This window comes from Castor canadensis, chromosome 6 (assembly GCF_047511655.1).
Source record: "Castor canadensis chromosome 6, mCasCan1.hap1v2, whole genome shotgun sequence".
Taxonomy (NCBI): Eukaryota; Metazoa; Chordata; class Mammalia; order Rodentia; family Castoridae; genus Castor; species Castor canadensis.
The window spans coordinates 67,334,474-67,356,019 of record NC_133391.1 but is presented as its reverse complement, the minus strand read 5'-3'; the positions used below and the strand labels follow the sequence as shown (position 1 = coordinate 67,356,019).

At 35.6% G+C, this 21,546-nt stretch overlaps 1 protein-coding gene across 2 annotated transcripts in view; it reads right to left on the bottom strand.

Moving 5' to 3' along the window:
• The window catches only part of Adamts19 (ADAM metallopeptidase with thrombospondin type 1 motif 19), a 276,147-nt gene that overhangs the window by 21,734 nt on the left and 232,867 nt on the right, over positions 1 to 21,546 (bottom strand). For both annotated transcript variants that reach the window (XM_074076627.1, XM_074076628.1), the window contains 2 exons: positions 15,983 to 16,136; positions 4,725 to 4,860 (listed from right to left, as the gene is read on the bottom strand). In XM_074076627.1, coding sequence (XP_073932728.1) covers positions 4,725 to 4,860; positions 15,983 to 16,136 — 290 coding nt within the window. The remainder of the gene's footprint in view (positions 1 to 4,724; positions 4,861 to 15,982; positions 16,137 to 21,546) is intronic.

Sequence of the window (21,546 nt, the reverse complement as noted above, 5' to 3'; positions counted from 1 at the left end):
CTCCCACTTATAATAGTTTCAAAAGGTTTCATTTTTCCATTTTCATGTACAAGTATATAATATTTCCATCACATTCACCCTCCTACACCCTTTCCTTGTATCCTCCCTCCTCCCAGTGGTACCAACCCCCAGAATGAATTTTACCTTTCTGTCCTCTGTTTTTGGAAAAATGATATTTTTGTTTGTTTAACATAGCTATACAGGGAATTTCATTATGACATTCCCATGTATATATGTATTATATCCCAAATTGGTTCATCCCCTCCATTTTTCTCCTTTCTACCTTAGTCCCCTTATTATGGTGATTTCAGCAGGTTTAAAAATTCTACATTCATTCTTGTATAGAAAGTACATCACCAATATTTACCTTCTTTCCTTCATTCCTTTATCCTCACTCTTCTGTGAGTGCCTTCCCTTTAGTGTGATGTGTTTTCATTCTTGTCCATTATTAGAGTCTGTTCATTGTTCAGTGTGATCTTTGCTTCAGTATTATACCTGTTCATGTTTTACACTTAAGTTGATATAACCCCCTTCAACTGCACTTCCTTGTCCTTTTCCCCCATCCTATGTTGTTTGACAATTTTCAATTGTGTTTCCTTGTGTCATGTTCCTGCACAGATGTGATATACTTTATTTTTAATTACCTTTCTTTCCTTCTTTTCCTCTTCCCTTGGTCTCCTTTACCAGTTTCACTTTTGGATATGTGTTCTATATATATTTCTATGTACATATTATATTGCTATTGTTTGTATTGGGACTATATTCCACATATGAGAGAGAACATGCAGCTTTTGGCTTTCTAAACCTTCTAATTTCGCTTTAGATGATGTTTTGTCCAGTTCCTTCCATTTACCTGCAAATGACAAAATGTCATTCTTCTTTATGGTTGAATGAAATTCCACTGTATATAAATACTACATTTTCTTAATCCACTCATCAATTGTGGAGCATATTTACTGTTTCCACAGTTTAGTTATTGTGAATAGTGCTGCAATAAACGTGGGCGTGCAGGTATCTTTACTATAACCTGACCTATATTCCTTCAGGTATATCCCTAAGAGTGGTATTGCTGGATCATATGGCAGTTCTGTTTTTAGTTTACTGCAAAGCTTCCATACTGTTTTCCATAGTGGTTGTACTAATTTACATTCCCATCAATAGTGTATGAGGGTTCTTCTTCCCCTACATCCTTGCCAATATTTGTTGTTTGTGTTCTTGATGGTAGTCATTCTAACAGGAGTGAGATGGAATCTTAATGTGGTCTTGATTTACATTTGCTTTATAGCCAGGGATGTTGAACATTTCTTCATGTGTTTTTGGCCATTTGTACATCTCCCTTTGAAAAAGCTCTGTTCAGTTTATTTGTCCATTTCCTCATTGGGTCATTGATTTTTGGGGGAGTTTATGTTTTTGAGCTTCCTGTATATTCTAGTTATTAATCCCTTGTCAGATGTGCAGCTGGCAAGGATTGTCTCCCATTCAGTGGGCTGTCTCTTCAATATAGTGACCATTTCTTGTGCAGAAGCTTTTTAATTTCATGTAATCCCACTTATCAATCATTTCTCTTAGTTGCTGAGCCACTGGAGTTCTACTTAGGAAGTTATTTCAGTGCATTCCCTGCTCTTTCCTGCACTAGCTTCAAAGTTTCAGGTATGATATTCAAGTCCTTGACTGCCTGAGTTCTTGACTGCTGGCTCCAAACCTCTTCCTTCCAGAATGTCTCCTCCCTCCAGCCCTCAGTGCTGCCCTTTTCCTCTGTCCCCTGGCTCTTGGGCCTCACACAATTTACTAGATACTCTCTATACAAATGAAGGGACTCAAAGGCTATGTAAGGAATGAGGTCTTCCTTTTTTTTCAGCATATAAATTAATTCCTCAAGGACATAGGTCAAATGCTTGTTTTCCTTTGTATCCATAACACTTTTCACATAACACATGTTCATGAAACATTTTTTGAATGGAATTCAGATTTTTGTGTTTCACAGAAATAGTCTGTTATTCCAAATTTACCTAAGCCCAAAAATTCCTTGCAGTAATCCACATCTTAAGGTGCTATCTTCTAGTACATGCTAGTTTTCTCATCTGTAAGATGATTTAATTCTAAGTGACCTATTTCTTAAAAAGGAAAAATAATCATGGTAACAGCTATCATCTAGTACTCACTTTTACAAGGTTGTTGCTTGTGGGCCTATCAATATGATGCCAGCCTACCATTCTGCCTTGGAGTCCCCTAATGCATTTCCTTCAGTTTTTGCTTTATCCTTCTACATAAGAATACTCAGGAAGTAATCACATGTAAATCCATCCATGTCACTTTTCCTCCAACTTTGGAACCCAATGCACATGACAAAAGATTCCATGCAATTTCATGGAATCTCATATTTTTAAAATAAATCAAATTTCAGATCCTGAATACAATTATAAAGGCTACTTTTTTTTATGTTTTGAAATCTGATTTTAAAAGAGTAAAATGTAAACTTTTCTAATAAAAGAAAACATTTTTGTATTTTAGAATTTGGAATGGTCCCACTTCCTTAGGTGTAAGATTCTTTCCTTCACAAGACTACTAATGCATCTATCTACTTTATCTGTGCACATACAGGGCCATCAGGTCATTGACTTTTTTCCACAGATGTTAATGTAAATTGGAATGTTTCTTCCTAGAGTGGAAACAGAGGAGAGGCAGGAGAAATACAGAATGTGGTCTGCCAGCATGTCTTGGAAAGTTTTTCTCTGATGATTCTTAATAATTTTCATGCCCATTCCTTACTTTCTAATATTTTGGCAAACCACATTGACATGGCTTCTTGGTTGTTCACTTTCCAAGTGAAGGAAGATAATAATCTCTAATTTGTTCATTCTCAAGCTGTAAAAATTCATCACTCAGAAATAAACTGACCTTTGAAAATTATTAATTTTACCAAGTCATAATCAAGGCATTTTCCTCCAAGCTCACTGAGGTTAGGGAATGAACAATAAATGGAATGGATTGACCATTATGCTCCTACATTGATAAAGTCAGGAAGTAACCTATGTGGTCTAGTCCTTAATTCCAGCAGATTCATGATTTCTGATGCATCAGAAAAAATCTACTTTTTAAATCAAGATAGAAAAATTAGATGGCATGTAAAACAAATGGTGTCTTAAGTATTTTAACAAATACTTCATAAGAAAATATAGCAGTTTAATATTTATTAAAATGGGCAGGAAAAGAGAAAGAGAATTCTTAGCAATTGTGATAACTATAAGGATCCAAGTCTTTTAGAAGCACATATTTGCACAGGGGTAAGATTGTCAGAGAAGGAGTACAAAAGAAAGGAAAGATAATAATAATAATTTAATATCTAAATGCATCTAATATACAGCAAAGCAAGCCTTGAATTTTCTTCACTGTAAAGGAAGAAAGTATTTCCTAAACTCTCTTCAGTGTCCATTAACATGACATGAACCAGGTCTGGAAGAGTTAATAATTGAGTTTTGCAGTAAGGCAGAAATAGGAGAACTCAGATATAAAAGAAGGGTTGGAGTGGGGGGAGTGGAAAGAAATGTAACAGAAAGAGCAGAGCTGAATATTTTCCCAGATATCAATAATTTCTAAAGAAATTATTTATGGACGAGTACAAATTTGGTTAATTGGCAATTCTTTTCCTCTTATTTTCACTGCCTCCCATACCTTCTCATTGTGGTAGAAGGCTGTGAAGAAGATTGCATGAGTTATAGAGGGCTACAAGCTACTGTAATCTGATTTGTAAGGTGTGTAAATTCACCATGACTCCATTGCAGAAGCTATTATGAGGGGAGATCAATTCTGTTAGATCTCCTACAACTATGCCTAACTCACTGAGCCTCAACAAATTCCTGAGTGTCAGATAAAGTAAATATTCTTGTCACCATATTACAGGAAGAATCCATCCTCACACACTGTTTTGTCATCCTACCCCTAAAAATGTTTAGGACTTTGACATTGACTTTACTGAGAAAGCAGGTGGATTTGTCAGGAGTCCTAGGTTGAAGCAGTGCTGAGCCTTGCTGCTAGGTTGTCCCAAAATGATACTGAGTTTCCACACATCTGTCTCTGCTGTGTCTTCTGATTACTAAAGCATGGTCTTTCTTTCCTACTTGCAACTGCTCAGCACTGTTGTTTTGCTCCCTACCCATGAGTTTCTTGCTTGTTTTGTTGCCCTGTGCTCATTGGGGAAGTTAGTGTCCAGATTAGAAATACGGTGATTGGATATGAGGAACTGGGCAGTTTGCATTAAGAACTCAGAGAGAAAGAGAGGAACTGGCCTCAGAAAGACCTCACAGCCCCTACCTATTATACTATTGGGATCTGGTCCTGACCAGTCCTGTCTTGGTTTACTTACTCCTGACAAGTTCTAACATCTCACTTCAGAGAATTCAAAACCAAATAGCTAAATTCAACCAAATACTCATATTTTTGAAGTGGTGCCCTGCAGTTTACAAAATATTTTAAATTATTTAAGTTTAAAATTTAATCACTCCTCCTCACTTTAGTGATTGTTTTCACATTGTGGAGAGCATAGTCAAATTTGTAAATATTAGCCTTAATTTTTTAGACCTCGTTTACTGAAAATTCATACTTTGGTACATATCCCTTTGTAATGTTCTTAAGAAAATGTGATTTCAGTAACATTCTGAGTTTGTTTTAAAGAACAGCAATGTAATGGCCAGATAATGCTCGAACAACTGCTGGAAGAAAATTACCTTGTTTGACACGGTTGCTCATTACACTTGCGAACCTGTGGCTCTGGCTTAGTCAAGTATTTGCATTTCTTGTTGTCTACAATGCTGATATTTTTGCTCAAGATTTTTGTGCAGGATACCGTTGTCTTCCTCTCTCCTGAAAAGACCAAATAAACATATAATGGAATGTTATAGACTTTATGAAATGAATTTAGAAGATGGTCATGTTTAGAATATCTAAAATAGTTATTTTAAACAAATCTGTTTGATATTTAAAACAAATCTGAGTTTACATTAAAGAAGATGATACAGTTTATAATTCACATAATAAAATGTATCTCTAGGATAAAGGAACTTTTCCCAAGGAAAGTAATAGTGGCAACATAGGTTGACAAGATGTTTACTAGAGATTTGTTGTAAAGAATGGTGGCCATCTTTTAGCATCAAGTGGTTGAAAGCTAGCATTCATAAACCATTAGGAACCTATTCTCCCTTATGGGCCTGTCTGAAAGTATACAAAGTGCACATAAATGTGTGTGTACACTTTATCATTTGTACGTACATCTCAGTGCTCCGTAGTCAGTTATTGGAAACAAACTTAGTTTGAATATAACTTAGCTTTTATTTAATCCAAGAATTCCTGAAATTTTTACTCACAAATAATTATCATATTTCTCTGAGAGAAGCCAATGGACTTCTACTATCTTTCTCCAGATTTCAGAAAACTTACTTTTATACTTTCTCTGCTATGATAACATCTGGTTACAGAGTTAAAAATGACTACTTGCAAGCTACATTCATTTTGCTAGCCCTCTAAGCATACTTTTTTGATAACACATTATTATTGACTTTAAAAGTCTAATAAGTATGTGCTGATTTGTATTTCTCTATAAAACTCTTATATACAAATTTCCTGTGTGTAAAAAAAGGTAACTATAAAAGATTCAATGACTTATTTTAACTTATTGCTTGATGTTAAAAATGATTAAATCAGCCAACAATTTTAAAGTCAGAAGGGTCATGAAGGATTAAGGAGAAATCACAAGGCTGTGGGTCACTATTGAAAGACTCATTAGTTAGGGTCCTATGACTGTCATGCAGTGGTAATTAGGAAGCTCAGAACAGTTATGCTGGTCATGCTAAACATGAAAGGCTAGGCTGACACCACAGACATCATTGGTCACTCAATTAACAAAAGGAGATGGCTACCATGAGGAAGGAAGAAAGGATGTACAATGAAGGATACTTTAATTGTGACATACTTTTTATTTTGACTTCAAAGAGGTATGGTAAGAAAAAAATGGGAAGGCCAACCTAGAAGGCATCATTCAGGATATTTTCTTTCTTTTTTTTTTTTTTTTTTGGGTGGAATTGGGGTTTGAATTCAAGGCCTCATGCTTGTTAGGCAGGCACTCCTCTCTATCACTTAAACCACTCCTCCAGCCCCAGCATATTTTCTTGATTTCTGTCTCAACCACAGCACACATAGCCACACAATTGTAGTCTACACACATGACTATACATATATACATGTATGCATTATATCTGTGGTTACTGCAAGTCACTTTATTGAAACCATTCAGACCTTCAGTTCTGTCTTCTATTAGAAGTAGCTTGATGTTGACCAAATTATTCCCTTTGAGAGAAATCGTGGGCTCCTGGTGGAAAGCAACAGAGGTTATGGGAGCTCACTACAGACAACAGAGTGCCAGGTAGATCACTGTCCCTTTCCTTTGAGTGGAAGGAAGTGTGCCTCCTGCAGGACCTTGGCACTCTGAAGGATGATCCATGGGTCAACAGTGGGAAAGGTCTTGAAATGAACCTCCGACCACAAGTTTAAATGTTCTCCATGGGACAGATGTTCTAGGAAAAATTCAAGCCATCTAGGCAATTGAATTAGAATAGTGCCCCTTCACCACACAGGGGAAGCCCTGCAACAAGGCTCAAGACTTAGCAAGTAGAGTGTGGATAGATTGCTGTACCACTGGTTAAGGTCTTTGTGCATAAACTCCCTACCTGAAGGCAAAAGTTACGTTCTCAGAGGTGCGCAAGCAAGGTGACCTGGCATTATCTTAGACAAGAGAAGCAACCTTTCGTGCCTAGCAAACACACAGGAGACTGTCTAGGGAATTCCTTGTCAGTTTAAGAAGGGTGGGGTGGGGCATTAGTGTTAATCATAGCAGTGCTCAATTACTCACTTAATTCAAATAATTTTCACATAAACTGCTAGGGAAGCAAAACCAACTTAGATTAATTATTTTGTTGTTGTTCTTAGAGAATGGGTTTCACAAGGTAAGAGCTATACACATGTAAAATTTGGCAATAGAATTTTTTATGTCAATTGCCTTCTAAATTCTTATGCTTTGGCAGCTCCTTTATGGCCTAATTCTATTAAATGGATATCATGCAAATTTTGTATAATGATAGCATCATTGTGGTGAGTACTAAAATAAATGTTACTTTTATGAAATATAGATATAATTTGAAGTCCTCACAGATATAAGACACTTCTTTAGAATACATTGCCTAAACTAATTTGAATAATGGCATTTTGCCAACTATAGCGCACAAAAGATGAGACATGCAATCCAGACAGCTTTTGCTGAGTAACTTAAGACCAATTACACTGATTTTTAAAATTTCCTCATCAGATGCCTAACCTTTATTATGTTATTCAGAGATAGCATATTAGAGCTATTGAAAAATGTTTTCAGTATTAATGTCCCAAGAGAGATATAGGTATGTAGGTATGTATACCATTTTAGGGAGCACCTTGGTGGTGCTCGAAGAACATATGAAGGCATGTGAACATGAAATAGGATACTTCATCTGTACTGCAGCAAGGAAGTTCACATCATAAGCTCTGTGCAGTTAGGAGAAGCTTAGCCCTACTTTCTTACTTCATTGATCAAAAATAATAGAAGCAGGAAAAATGCATTACTCAGCTACAGGCCCACTATGCCTGTGAAAATACAACTAAGATCTTAAAGCCATATGGAAATTTTTTTTCTTTTATATATTGGTACATCCCAGCCAACATAGAAAATTTCCATTCTAACATATAATAGCAGCATCTACAATGCATCCAATGCTGTGGAACCTCTGGGCCAAGAGAAAGTGATGAAGTCACTGGCCTTCTGCCTGAACCAGGAGTAGCTGCAAGCTGTGACAATATATAATTGGCTTCATGGTAAGTAATTTCACTTCTGGGTCATTCCCATTAAGTGGGCCTTGAGGAAATCTGTTTAGATGTTTCAAATATGATAATAATAATAAAAGAAAATAATGACTATACATTTGCCTCTTTATCAAATTTGGGCAAAATCTGAAAAGGAAGGACCATTTATATTTGATGATTATTTGTGCTCTGAAGACATCTGACAAGGTCTATACATTACATTAAGTGAGCCTTCTTTGCCATTCACACAGATGATTTTTTTTCCTATGCCCTTTGTTTAATCTGCAAATGAGTGTTTTAAAATAAAATTAGATTCTCCATGTAGCACATTTCTAGTATTTGCATTCTAAATACAGAAACACATTTTTGGGGGTAGGACCAGTGTTTTGCTATGCATAATTGAAGTTCTTTATATATTATTCGGCATTTCAAATATTTTAATAAAATTGAAGAGATACAATGTGTGTGTATATATATATATATATATTTATCTTTATAAAAATTCACTTGTCTTTATGTTCTCTTATCTTTATAATTTTATTTTAAAATTTTTATTTACTATACATAAATATGAGAACCAAAAAATAAATATGTTTTAATGTAGATAAGGGCTTTACTCTGAGAACTGAGTAAAACAATGCAAACTATGTAAAATGAGGATTATTCTTTATGCATAATTCATTTTCATTAATACATTCTTTTTTCAACTGCAACAACTTCCAAAATCATGTCATATCATTTAATACTTGGTCACTCCATTTTACATTTCCATAAAATATTTTTTGCTCAGGGTTTGAGCTTAGTATTAAAATGACTTTTTTACTTTTATAAAAATTACTTTGCATTGTTTACAGCATTCAATATATAATGCAGTCTGACCTTGTCATTCATGCATGTATATTTTTAATAGGACCTCATAACATTCAAGTTAAATTTTACTTGAGTACTAGAATCACACTCAAGACCTTTCATAAACTGGTTTTTCTCCTACTTTTATGATCTACTTATTTCCTTTCCCAGTTCTCATATTTTGCAACCTAATAATAAACATTCTCAACCATCCCAGTGTCTTTGCACTTAAATATATCACTAGAAAGTTTCTATGTCTCCTTTTATCACTCCTCATGCTAATCTATCATTACCTGGTCCTCACCAGATGGGAAGTGAGTTCTCTGAAAGCAGAAAACATTAATTTTTGGATTATCCAGCAATAGTTGGTGCACAGTTAGTACTGTAAAGGAATGAATGAATCAAATCTAAGCATGCAAAATTTAAGCCCTCAGTGCTTTCTTTACTTAGAAGTTCATCTCAATAATGGCTTCCCTTGAATGATGAAAATTCAATTACAAACACAGCCAGCAATTATGAGGTAGTAATCTATGGAAAATCCAGTTTATGGATTATCATTTAGGCTTTAAAATCAAGCCTTTAAAAGGTTTATGGTAATATAAAAATGTTTCTATTCTATTAAGTAAAATAAGATGCAAAATTGTATTTTATTATTGAGTAAAGCAATGCAGAGAAATGGTAAATGATTATATTTTGATGCATTTTCTTTTGATTAATAACACTTATTTTGAGACATGCATACAACAATTCTTTTAAAACAAACCCACTGCATCCCTAAAAATGTTCTTTTCTGTCTAGTATATTCCAAAATATTTTAAAAGATACAATCATCTGTGTACTGAGAAATTGTCTGAAAATTTGACCCCAAGGTTTGGTTACTTCCTTACACTCTGGATAAAAACAAGAAAAGTGGTGTTTGCATGGTCCCACAATGCGACAATAAGGGCATGAGTATGGTGAGCTAGACAGGCTTAGACTAATGTGAAAAAACATGAAATATTGACATTATTTTCCTTTAAATTTTATCTCTTCTTCTTCTCCTCCTCTTTCTCTTTCTCCTCCTCCTCCTCTCCCTCCTCCTTCTTGGCTTTATTGGTTGAGATAGGGTTTCACTAACTTTTTGCCCAGATTGGCCTGGAACCACAGTCTTCCTGATCTCCAATTCCCTCCTGAGTACCTGATTTTACAGCTGTAAGCCACAGCACCCCTGCCTCAAATATTATCTTTTTTACAATTCCCTAAAAGCATGTTTAATTTTTCATTTGTTTCAAAAGGTTGTACTGAAACTTTGTATCCCCATTATAGGTTTTCTTTCATTAATTCATTTACTAGGTAAGGTAAATCCTAGTGCACTTAATGTTGATTCCACATAATATATAAAAGATATTATCAAGTGATACATCTTAAGGCCTCTTAAGACAAACATCACTCAAAACAGTTTTTATGTCAACAAGAACTTTGTAATAACTGATTCACACTTCTGAAGTACCAAAAGAACTCCAATGCAAAGAAAACACTGATGTCTCACAGATGTGTTTAAGTTGTTTGAAAATAGTATGACTAGTTTCAATGGTTAATGCTTAAATATAAGTGATATATATATATATATATTCAAATTTTTCTAGGACTACCATTAGACTTTCAAAGGACTGTGATGAAAAGCACATGATACTAGTATATATGTACACACATATATGCTAAACTGTTGGAAAAATTTGCTTGTGATCAGTAGCATTTGTTAGACATTCTAGATAATATTCCTTACAAAGGAGAGAATTTTCATATCTTTAGGGTTTTCATATCTTGTAATAACTGGCATTAAGAAATAAATGCTAATGCATAGTGAATTAAATTAAGTTTGAGTTACCATTCAAAAACCTTGCTTGAGATAATTGGAGATATTGATGTAAGGGCTAGGGTGCTTCCCTAGCAAGTGCAAGGCTCTGAGTTCAAAGTCCAGCAGCACCAAGAAAAGTTAAAGATATTGATGTTAAAGATCACTAACAATAAAAATTTAGTTAAATAATGCTAGGTTTTTAAAGAATTTCTTTTCCCCTTTTGTTACAATCAATCCAATTCCTTATAATGATTAGAGAATAAAAAACATATCAAATACTAAAATTTTATACTGCCTTCTGATACTGTATTTGTTCTTAATATATTCCTGTGAAGAGGAATAAAGCTATTATATTTCCTCTCTTCTGTTGAAGATACATTTTGCAAGAATCTGTTTCCAATGTTCTGTGCTTTGAACATACTCTCATTTAATTCATGAATATGCTGAAAGATTACAGAGCTCTTTCTGGCTATAAAATCAACAATATGAAGTTAGAAATGATGTGGTTCTTGAAATCCAGTCTATTCACTTTATTTATGAACTAAAAAAGAAAATAATGTCCAACAACCCAGAAATATTTTGGCATTAAAATGCATATGTGCCCTATTAACACAGTTAGATATAATTGAAAACTGTTGCCTGAACACAATGGAGCGTAGTTCAGAGGGAAGGTCTACACAGCACAAATCATATAGGAATTGAGTATAATTAGGCGTCTATTACAAAACTGGCCAGTTGAAATGAAAATAAGGACATACCTCAATTCTCATTTATCCGAACACAATAAAACATCTCTTTGGATCCAAAGAAAACCTAAATAATCTCTAGGGGACATTTTCTGTTTTATGGCAAGCAACTTCAAAACCTCCTGAGCTGCACATGAAGACAGTATGAGGAGGAGAGAAGCACTGAGGAGTCCTGGATTCTAGTCCGACCCCCATACCATGTAACCATGTGGCTTTGGGAAGTGTTTAACGTCTGTGCACTACAATTTTCTCATGCTGATAAATGAACAATCATGTTTACGAATATCTAATATTCCTTCTGACTCTGAAGCTAAAATAACTTACAGCAAATCTCTGTTTCTTAAGGTTTAGAAGTTGGTGAGATATATTTTAGAAAGTATTTAATATGATCTCTGGGAAAACTTTTAAGCCTCTAACATTTGCTTTTTCAGTCTGAAGACTGACAAGAAGTTCTGTATATTTATTAAATTTTGGTGCAACTTTTACTAAACAACAATTGCAGAAAAAAAAGTGAGGATAATATGCTCCAATGGGCAAACATTTTTCTGTCCAGATTTTTAAATGTAAAGAAATTTTAATGACTGTTTTTTCTACCTCTCCATCACTCCCTATCCCATAGCCTACCAAAGCCAAGGGATGGTGGTTGGTTGGTGGACTGCCAGAAGGAGCAAAAGTCTTCTCTGTGTCATGTTAAAGAGAAATTTGTAACTGCATATTTTCATTCTGATTGTATTTGCTTCTCTGTTTGTGTGTGTTTGTATGTGTGTTTTGCATAGAAGATGTGAAGCAGAAGCTCTTAAAGGAGATGCCCTTGGCATCAGCAAAAAATGGGAAAAGCAGAGGAACAGGATTTTGGCTGTGGGGATGTCAGCAGGAGAGGACAGGAGAATGGAAGAGCTTAAGTCACATGATGATAATGGGGGCCTGGGAGAAACATAGCCTCAGAAATGTCATGTGGTGATGACTGATAACATCTTTCTAATTCTAGACAGTGATTTGAAATCTGTTTTTGTAATTACCCTGAATTCTTATACTGCACACACACCCTTACCCTGTCCATGTATTGCTTTCGTTCTAGTGACCCCGAAGGGGCAGGTATTTCAGACTTCAGGTGCCAGTTTCAAAGTTGTGGGGCTGCTCTTCCTAGGCTGTGGACTTTGAATGCTGTTCTCTGATACTGTCTCCTGCTTTCCCTGCAAGCCTCCAGTGGGCTAAGCATTTTCTTGTTCATGCCCCAGTACCTTTGGATCCAGAGGAAGACAGGTTTCCATGCACCTCACTGCCAATACCAGATGCTGTTCCCTTTCTTCTCATAAACCTTCACTTTTGGATCAGACTGTGCATTATATTACCCTTCATGTAGTCAAACACCAACCTCTGGGCCACACCCTCTCTTTACTTTGAATTATAATATGTATTCGAATGATTTTTCCCACACCAAGACTTATTACTTCATGGCCTCTTCTCAGCAACCTTGGTTTTCATTTTTGTCATGCCAGTAGTTGCTATGGTCTTGTTTCTACCTACTACAGTAACTGCTCTATAACTTCTGCTTTATTTTCTATAATCCATCAATTCTACCACCCTTTTCCCGCTATCTATTAGGTTCCTCATATTTTTCGTCCTTACGTGATTAATTTCTCTGATCTACCATTGTCAACTCATTAATGCAACTTCAGGTCAATCACTCAATCTTCTCTTATTTTGTGGTACTCACCAGGCAATTCCTAATTTTGTCCTACAAGAGCACCTGCATGCTGTACACAGCCAGGGGATATAACATCATGAGGACTGGGGAGTCATACTAAATTCACGACCATTGACTTCAAGCTACCATATAATCAAAACACATGCACGTATTCAATTCATTCTTCCATTCTCTAAGTGACTACCACAAATCTCTCTTTTAAAAACTCCAGTATCTCCTTTTCCACTGCCACTCTCACAAAGATAGTTTTCATGGATAGAATATATGCATCCAGCAGAGTACCACTCTAGGTTCCCACCTATCTTTTTCCTGTTGCTAAAGATGAGCTGTTTACATTTTGGTCTGAAGCCAACTGCCTTCTTTGGTCCCATCTTGATATCACTCCAGCAGTGTTTTGCTCTTTCCTTTGTACCACTAGTTTTCTGTTCTATTCTAGAAAATATACATTGACAAACAATGATCTATAATTTTTTCTGTTCAAAACAACATTTCCTGGTTGGAGGCATGGTTCAAGTGGTAGAGTATCTGACTAGCAAGCACAAAGCCCTGAGTTCAAGACCCAGTACCTCCAATAAAAAGAAAAATTTCCTGTGTTGGAGTTCTACTATTATTTTGCTTTTTTTTTTCCTTGAATTCTACTTAGTCTTTTAAGCCAAGTATTTCATTGAAATTAATTTCTATAAGGTAAGCATTGACATTCATGTTTCAAATATAAGAAACATAATACATTTAAAATATAATGATACCATATATTTAAATATAATAGTCATTATATTTTAAAGGCTTGAACTCAGGGCCTTCACCTTGAGCCAGTCCACCAGCCTTATTTTTTTGTGAAGGGTTTTTCGAGATAGGGTCTTGCAGAACTATTTGCCCAGGCTGGCATTGAACCATGATCTTCCTGATCTCTGCCTCCTGCGTAGCTAGGATTATAGGCTTGAGCCACCAGCACCCAGCTAAAAGTCAATTCTTAGTCTACAATATTGTTTACTTAGTAGCTTTTGATACAGTTGATTACTCTCTCCTTCTTCTGATACTTTCTTCACTGCCTTACCCGGAACATTCTCTCAGCGTGTTTTTCTCGTATTTTGTTGGGTACTAGTTTTAATCTGCTTTGCTGATTTCTTCTCCAAACTAAACACAAGAATGCAGCAAAGGCTCAATCTTCTAACAGCATTTCTCTCTCCACACTCTCTGCTTGGATAACTCCACATAGTGTCAGCATTTTGATATATCATTCATATATTGTATATTTCTAGCCTAATATTCTGTCCTGAACACCAGATTTATATCTCCAATTGCTTACTTGACATAACACTTAAGATGCCCAATAAGCATCTTGAACTTATGTTGAGGCTTCAGCTTCCTCCTGATTCTGCCATCTCACAGGCTTGCCTACGCAAGCCAACCAATGGTGACTTCATCCTTCCATTTGGCAAAATAATTAGTCTTATGACTCTCATAGCTGCACATCTATTGGTTCTACTTTCAAGATATGTACAGATCTGGACAATCTCCAACCTCTCCTCCATGGTTAACACAGTGGTGCAACTACTAACCTCTTTCCTGGATTCCTGTGGTATCCTCCTGACTGATCGCTCTGCTTCTTCCCTATTGCTCTATTCAGTATACTCTCAGCTCAGGAACAGTAATAATAACATTTTAAAACAGAAGCCAGAGTAAGTCACTCAATTTGAATCTTCCCTCCACACTTCCCATCATCCACAGCCATGCCAGCTCCACACTAGCAGGGCCTTCACGGACCTCTCTCACCTTAGATACCTTTGTAGTTGGTGTGCAGCCATAGTCACTTCAAAGTTTTTATTTTCACCGAGGACTTTCCTGACAACCAAACACACTCTCTCACATGCCAATCTCTTTCTGCACCCCCCCACTCCTGCCATGGCAACATTTAGGCAGTGGATACAATTTTTTCACCCAGAAAACAAAAATAAATGGTTCATTTCTTTGCACAAACTATTTCATATTATATACACTATTTACATTATACCTTTATATGTTGAATTATTTCTTTTTACCCTTAGATGGTATCTGGTAGAGCTGTACAAAGTGTGATTAAGTAGACATTTTTCTTTGCTCCTTTTTTTTTTTTTTCAGTAGTCCTGGGTTTTGAACTCAGCCTCATGCTTGCTAAGCAGGTGCTCTACCACTTGAGCCCTTACTTGACTGGCATCTTTCTTTGTCAGTACTACTAACTGCTCTGTGAACAATAACAATCCATCTAACATGTGGGATACAATCGTCTCTTTAGTAAAATAAAGGATAAGATTAAGAGATATGCTAGTCTCACATTTTATATTGAAATAATTTTGATTTTTGCAGCCTTGATCTTGAATATAAAAATGTAAATAGAAAAACTTGAGGGTAATTTCAGAATGCTTCTCCATTTATTGAAAATAGTGACACAATTTTTAAAAATATCAATCTAAAGGAATTGGGAAAATGAAATTATTTTCTTTCATATGCTCTGTATATTTAGCTTAAGTATGCAGGCAATGAAGCAGCAAACTCAATATTGCTCTGCCAAAGCACTCTTACATTCAGTTCTTATGGCAGATGCATTTTGGGATTTAGAACTTTTAAGATGTAGCGAAGAAATACAGCACGTATACAGCAATTCAGATTGTTGTGTAACAATCTGAATGAGGTCTAGAAAACCTGAGATGTTATAATAAATACATTAATATTTGTAAAATACAGTGAATAATCACATTAAATGAAATATGAAATAACTCATAAGCAGCTTTTTTCAGTTCAAGTCACTTTTATCACAAACTAGTTCAGATGATTAACCAATAAACAGGTTATAAAAACTTGCTGCTTCAAAACCTTTAAGGATTTTCGAATTACAAATAAGAGGTTTGGATCTGTCTTAATCATCAGTGGTTAATCAGAAACAACTGGTCTTTATGTAAAGATAAATATTTTTAAACTCTTCACCTCCTCCACATGTGGCATCGCAGTCTTCCCAGCTTGTGTGTGTCCACATGAAGAGGGGCTCAGGTGCTTTAGAACTCTGGTTCTCTGGAACAGGGTCTGATGGGACAGTGTATTCATAGTGAAGACCATAATTCTGATCTTGAAACAGGAGCACCTACAGTACATAAAAGATGGTTAAGGTATATGGTGAAAGCCAAAACCAAGGATACTGATAATGTAAAATCTCATCACATGATGAGTACTTCTATTTAACTCACAGCAGAAATGTGACATGACTCTTAAATGTTAAATGTATATGTTTGAAAAGACTGGGGCCCACACTTACCTGTAAGTTAGCCACATCATAAAAAAAGTACACATGAATGAGGTCAGATATACCTGATAATTTCTTTCAGGTTAATGAACTGGGCAGTTTCCTAAAGTATGCATATATATATATAAGTGGTAGCAGGGACTTGTGGTCTAGCTCATGTCAAGGTATGTTACAATATGACTTACAGTATGACCTACAATGTAATTTCAACCTTCCACTCATAAAAAGAAAAGGTGGACAGGGAGTCCCTGAGTTAACACAGAGCAATCATAGATGTTGGGGATCACCATACTCCATCGGGGCAAAAATCTAAGCCACCTGGAGGATAAAAATTTTTTATTAGTATACATGAATTGTACAAAGGTTTCTTTGTGATATTTCCACACATACACAAAGTGTACTTTGATCATATCTGCCCGATTATTACTAGGATCACACTACCCTATCCCTTTTTTTGTTTTATAATATTTAATGGGCTTCATTATACTATTTTGGCACATGCACATGAAGTACTTTGATTATATTCAGCCCTTGCCACCCTCTCCTTTCTGTCTCCCTCCACTGTCTCCTCCTTTTATATTTTCCACATATAAAAGAAAACATGAGATTTTTTTCTTAGTCTGGTTGATGATGATCTCTAGTCCACTCATTTTCCTATAAATGACATACTTTCATTTTTCTTTATGTTTAAATACTCCACTGTGTAAACACATCATATTTTCTGTATCCATTCATCAGGCAGTGGGTACCTAGGCTGATTCCTTAATGTGCCTGTTGTGAATAATGATTCTATAAATGGAGGTGTGCAGGAATCTCTATTGTATACTGACTACACTGCTTCAGGCATGTGCCCAGGAGTAGAATAGCAAGATCATATGGAAATCCTATTTTAGGTGTTTTGAGGAACCCCCCCCCTACTAATTTCCATAGTGGCTGTACTAATTTACATTCCTACTAACAGTTATAAGGGTTCCTCCTCAGGATAAGAATTTCATTCTATGTATGCTTATAGTTAACTTTGAATTTTGGCCATGTTACTGATTTTCCATTTGTAGTAAGGTTTGTTTCCTTTAAAAATAAATTTATGTAAAAATATGAATTTTAATAAATATTAACTTAAAACTGTACAGTTATATACATATACATGAAGAGTTCAATAAACCATAAAGGAGGCATAGGAATGATAGAATTTGAAGCTACACTGCACTGAGCCATAGGCCAAGACTCTGTCTGCTTTGTTCTATTTTGGTATGGAGTGCCAAACTCAGAACTGGATCATTATGGGTAGTTACATAGCATAAATATGTATATGCATATGTTACATGCATATATATTTAAATGAAAGAATAAATATGCAGTTTTCTTTATAGCTCATTTTTGGAAAATATATCAGTCACATGAAATATATTACTTCTACAAATCTACTGATCTAAGAGAGCAAACTATATAGTACAATGTGATGTATAAAATCATACCTACCTACATTTTTTAAGGTTTTAGGGAACTTTATTCAATATCTAATCCATGTCTAGGTAATTATAATGATAAGCAATTCAAAGTTAATACTTCATGGAAAAAATTCAAATATACTCATGGTTAAAGATCTAAACTTTTCTGTCATACTTTCTTCTTTTTCTTAAGGTTTTGTTCAATATGTCAACAGAAGTCAGAAGTATTGAGATACATTCTTGATGTGTAGATTGTAGAACTAGTGTGGTGACTTGATGAAATAATGATATCAGTAATAGAAATAATATTTTTTAAGTTCAAAAATGCATAATATACTGTGTACTGATTCAAAGCACACCATGGCGCTTATTTTGGCTTAAACAGCTCATTTGATGCTGCCAAATATAAATTACTTTCAGGCTAAGAAGTTTAAAGGGAGCACCTAAGTGAGTTTTTTAAAATCACTTACCTTGTTTGTTGTTACAGCCAATTTTTAAATTGGTTAAGTGAACATACAAGTAACAGCTATCAGTCAACTTACTTAATTACATGTAAATGATTCTGTTCTGACTAATGAACTACCTTTGCTCTGACAAAACTTTAGGTTGTTCTTGAATATCAATGCCATTTAAAACAGAGACATTGGCCATAAAACCATTAGCTCTTTCTTAAACCATTTGAAATTGGCAGTGGTTTTGCACAAAGGAAAGTGTGAGCATGTCACAGTTGAGGGGACACACTGGAGCATGGCAGCAGAAGGTTTTGCCTTTCAAAAGTCAGTACCAGCCTTCAATCTGTAATAGTCATTAAAGAATATCTTGCAAGTGCAGTTCCCCTTGAATTACTGAATAAATCCAGGTCACATAGATACCTTCTTTTAGACATAGTTCACTGACTTTAATTATGCTTAACTCTTCCAGGAAAAACTTTGGTCAGATTAAGGATTCTGCAGAAAGGAAACTCCATCTGCCTAACACTGAGGTCTCACATACACTGTTTTTAAGATTCTAAAGTAGAGGCTTAGTACAAGAGTCTTGGTTTTGTTCCACAATTTTTTTTTAAAGTTAGTTATGCTTAATATAAAGCAGGCAAACATGATGGCAGTTTTTGAAACCCATGGGAACTGGTGGCTTATGTCTGTAATCCTAGCTACTTGAGAGGCTGAGATAAGAAAGATCACAGTTTCAGGCCAGTCTGTGCAAATAGTTCATGAGACTCCATCTCCAAATTACCAGAGTGAACTGGACTGTAAGTGTGGCTTAAGTAAGAGGGCACCTGTTAAGTAAGAGCAAAGCCCTGGGTTCAAACCCCAGTCACACACACACGAAAATATTTTGTTAGTAATGTTATTGTACATGATTCAATCATAGAAGAAGCTAAGATTGTTCATGTTGTTAGTCATTATTTTTTCTTCCTCTAGAAAGCAGAATGCACATAGTGAATTTACAATTGAAATGATATAATAGAACTCAAGTTAATTTTGGAAAAATGCATAAAGTGATTATTCAAGGACCACATGTATTTATGATCCAAAGCTGTTTTGTATAAATATCCTTATAATCTTCGGGTAGAGAAAAAGATGTCTAGAGACATCTCAGGGGATAGACCTAGAGCAGCTGGAGCAGCTACCTTTGGGGGAGTGATAGTAGGAAGGTTCTGAAGTTTCAGTAACAAACAGACAGCACCATATTTAAAAAGTATAAAATGTTGGAAAGTGAGCAGAGGGAAAGAAAGATTACTCCAGTGGATGGAATGTGGAACTCTGAAGATGGAGCACACAGCTGCAGAAGGTAAGGGCTGAGGTCAAAGAAAGAGCAAAGGTCTCAGAAAACATGCATTGTACTTTCAGTGGCAAAATGACAGCATCTTATTTTTTTAAAAACAAAGGGAATGCAAATTTAGGAGTGGAATGGACAGAGAAAGAGAGAGAGAGCTTCAGAGAATGGAAATGGCAGAAATGGCATGGCAGAGGGAGGGGGCAGAGATGAAAGAAAGAACCAGACTCAGAAAACACAAGAATCTCTGGATTGGGTTACCAAACAGATCTGTAATCCAACCAGGCAGTGTCTTACAGTAGGCATAGCTGATAGGCACTTGGGAAGTTCTTCCTTCCCAGCACTTAGTCTCAGTGCAGTGGTGGGAAGCTATTTTGAAAGGCTTCTATCTGACTCCAAGGCATTAGCAGCTGAAGTTCCCTACATTGCCCTGTCTCAACAAACCCACAACAAGGGTCAGACTTTTTGTCTGAGTACTGGCTGGCCAGTTTTTTTACCTACAGGGAAATTCTTTAAGTCAGACATGTGGAGAGCTACATGCCATGAGAAACTAGTCATATTAACATGGAGTAGGGATGGAAGTTGTTTCCTATCTGCACCAAGTAGGGAAGCTAGCTACCAGAGCTCTGGGAGGGGGAATGAGCAGGAACTAAGTTACAGAAACTCTGAGACCTGGAGGGTGGAGAAGACAAGCACTCTGCTGAATCTCTGGTCTCCGCACCTCATGACCAAACATTCAAAGGCTCAGAGATTAGGATCTGCCAGCAGAAAGCTTACAGTATGCACCATCCGTCTTGAGAAACAGTACAAACACCAAGCGTAATTACTTCTGGCTGGACCCACAAACAATGCCACAGTGCTCTCTCATTGCTAGGTAAATAACACAAAGGATAAAAAGAGGAAGCCAAATAGCACAGACTTCTCACCAGGTGACACATAGCAGAAGTGGCCACTGGAAACCTGTTCTCTTTAAATATTTACATAAGTTTTATTCTATTTTTACATAATTTCTTTTTTCTCTTTCCTTTGATTTTATATTTTTCTTATATTTCTTCCTATTTAATATCAAATTTCTTTAATCTGTTTTGTCTTGTCTTTTTTGATACAAGCTCTCACCAAAGGGCTCAGAATGGGTTACAGCTTAGTTTCTCTGCCTCACCTCCCAAGTGCTGGGATTGTAGATGTAAGCAGCCACATCCAACTTTTAATCTTTAGCTTTTAATTTTCTTTTTTTCTTCCCTCTCCCTTATCCCTGCCCCCATACTGCATTCTCTGTCTGTATTCAATTACACCTATTTTTTCCTTCTCCTTTCCCTTTCTACAATTCTTTATTTTCATTGTTTCTCATTGGTTGGTTGGTGTTTTTTTTTCTTTTTAATTTCTACTTTATATTTAACTGGCTCTTCTTTATCACTTTCCTTCCTCTTTTGTCCCTCCACCCCATTATTTACTTTTCTCTCTTTTTATATACTGTTTTCTAATTTTTTTTCCAATCTTATCCTTGTCAAGTAATATCTTCTTAATTCACATATTATTACTTTTGCTTCATTTTCTCTTTAATGTTATTGGAATCATGGTGGTGATTGTTTTTCATTGGCTATTACTGTACTTCCGTAGTGGATATGTATATCAGTTGTGGTTGCTACTGCAGGTAATTCTCTTCTGTCTCAGTGGTGCTAGGCATAGAGCCTTTGCCATGTTGAGTGAGTGTTTGGATACTGAAATAAATGCCTAGTCCACTTATCAGAAACTACACTTCAACTTTGCCATAACCTAGTCCCACATAAACACTATAAATACTTTAACTGAAAGAATATGGGAGATTAAAAGGTATGGCTAATAATTTGGCCTCAGATGCATAAATCCCAATGCAAAAAAAACAAGAAATATGAAAAACAAGGTACTATCATTCCTCCAGAAGTTAATGATTCAAAAAGTAATGATCCTAATGACAGTGAAGTGGATTAAATTTTGGAAAAATAATGATTATATTATAGTTAAAAATCAAGTGTATGAACAAAGTGTAC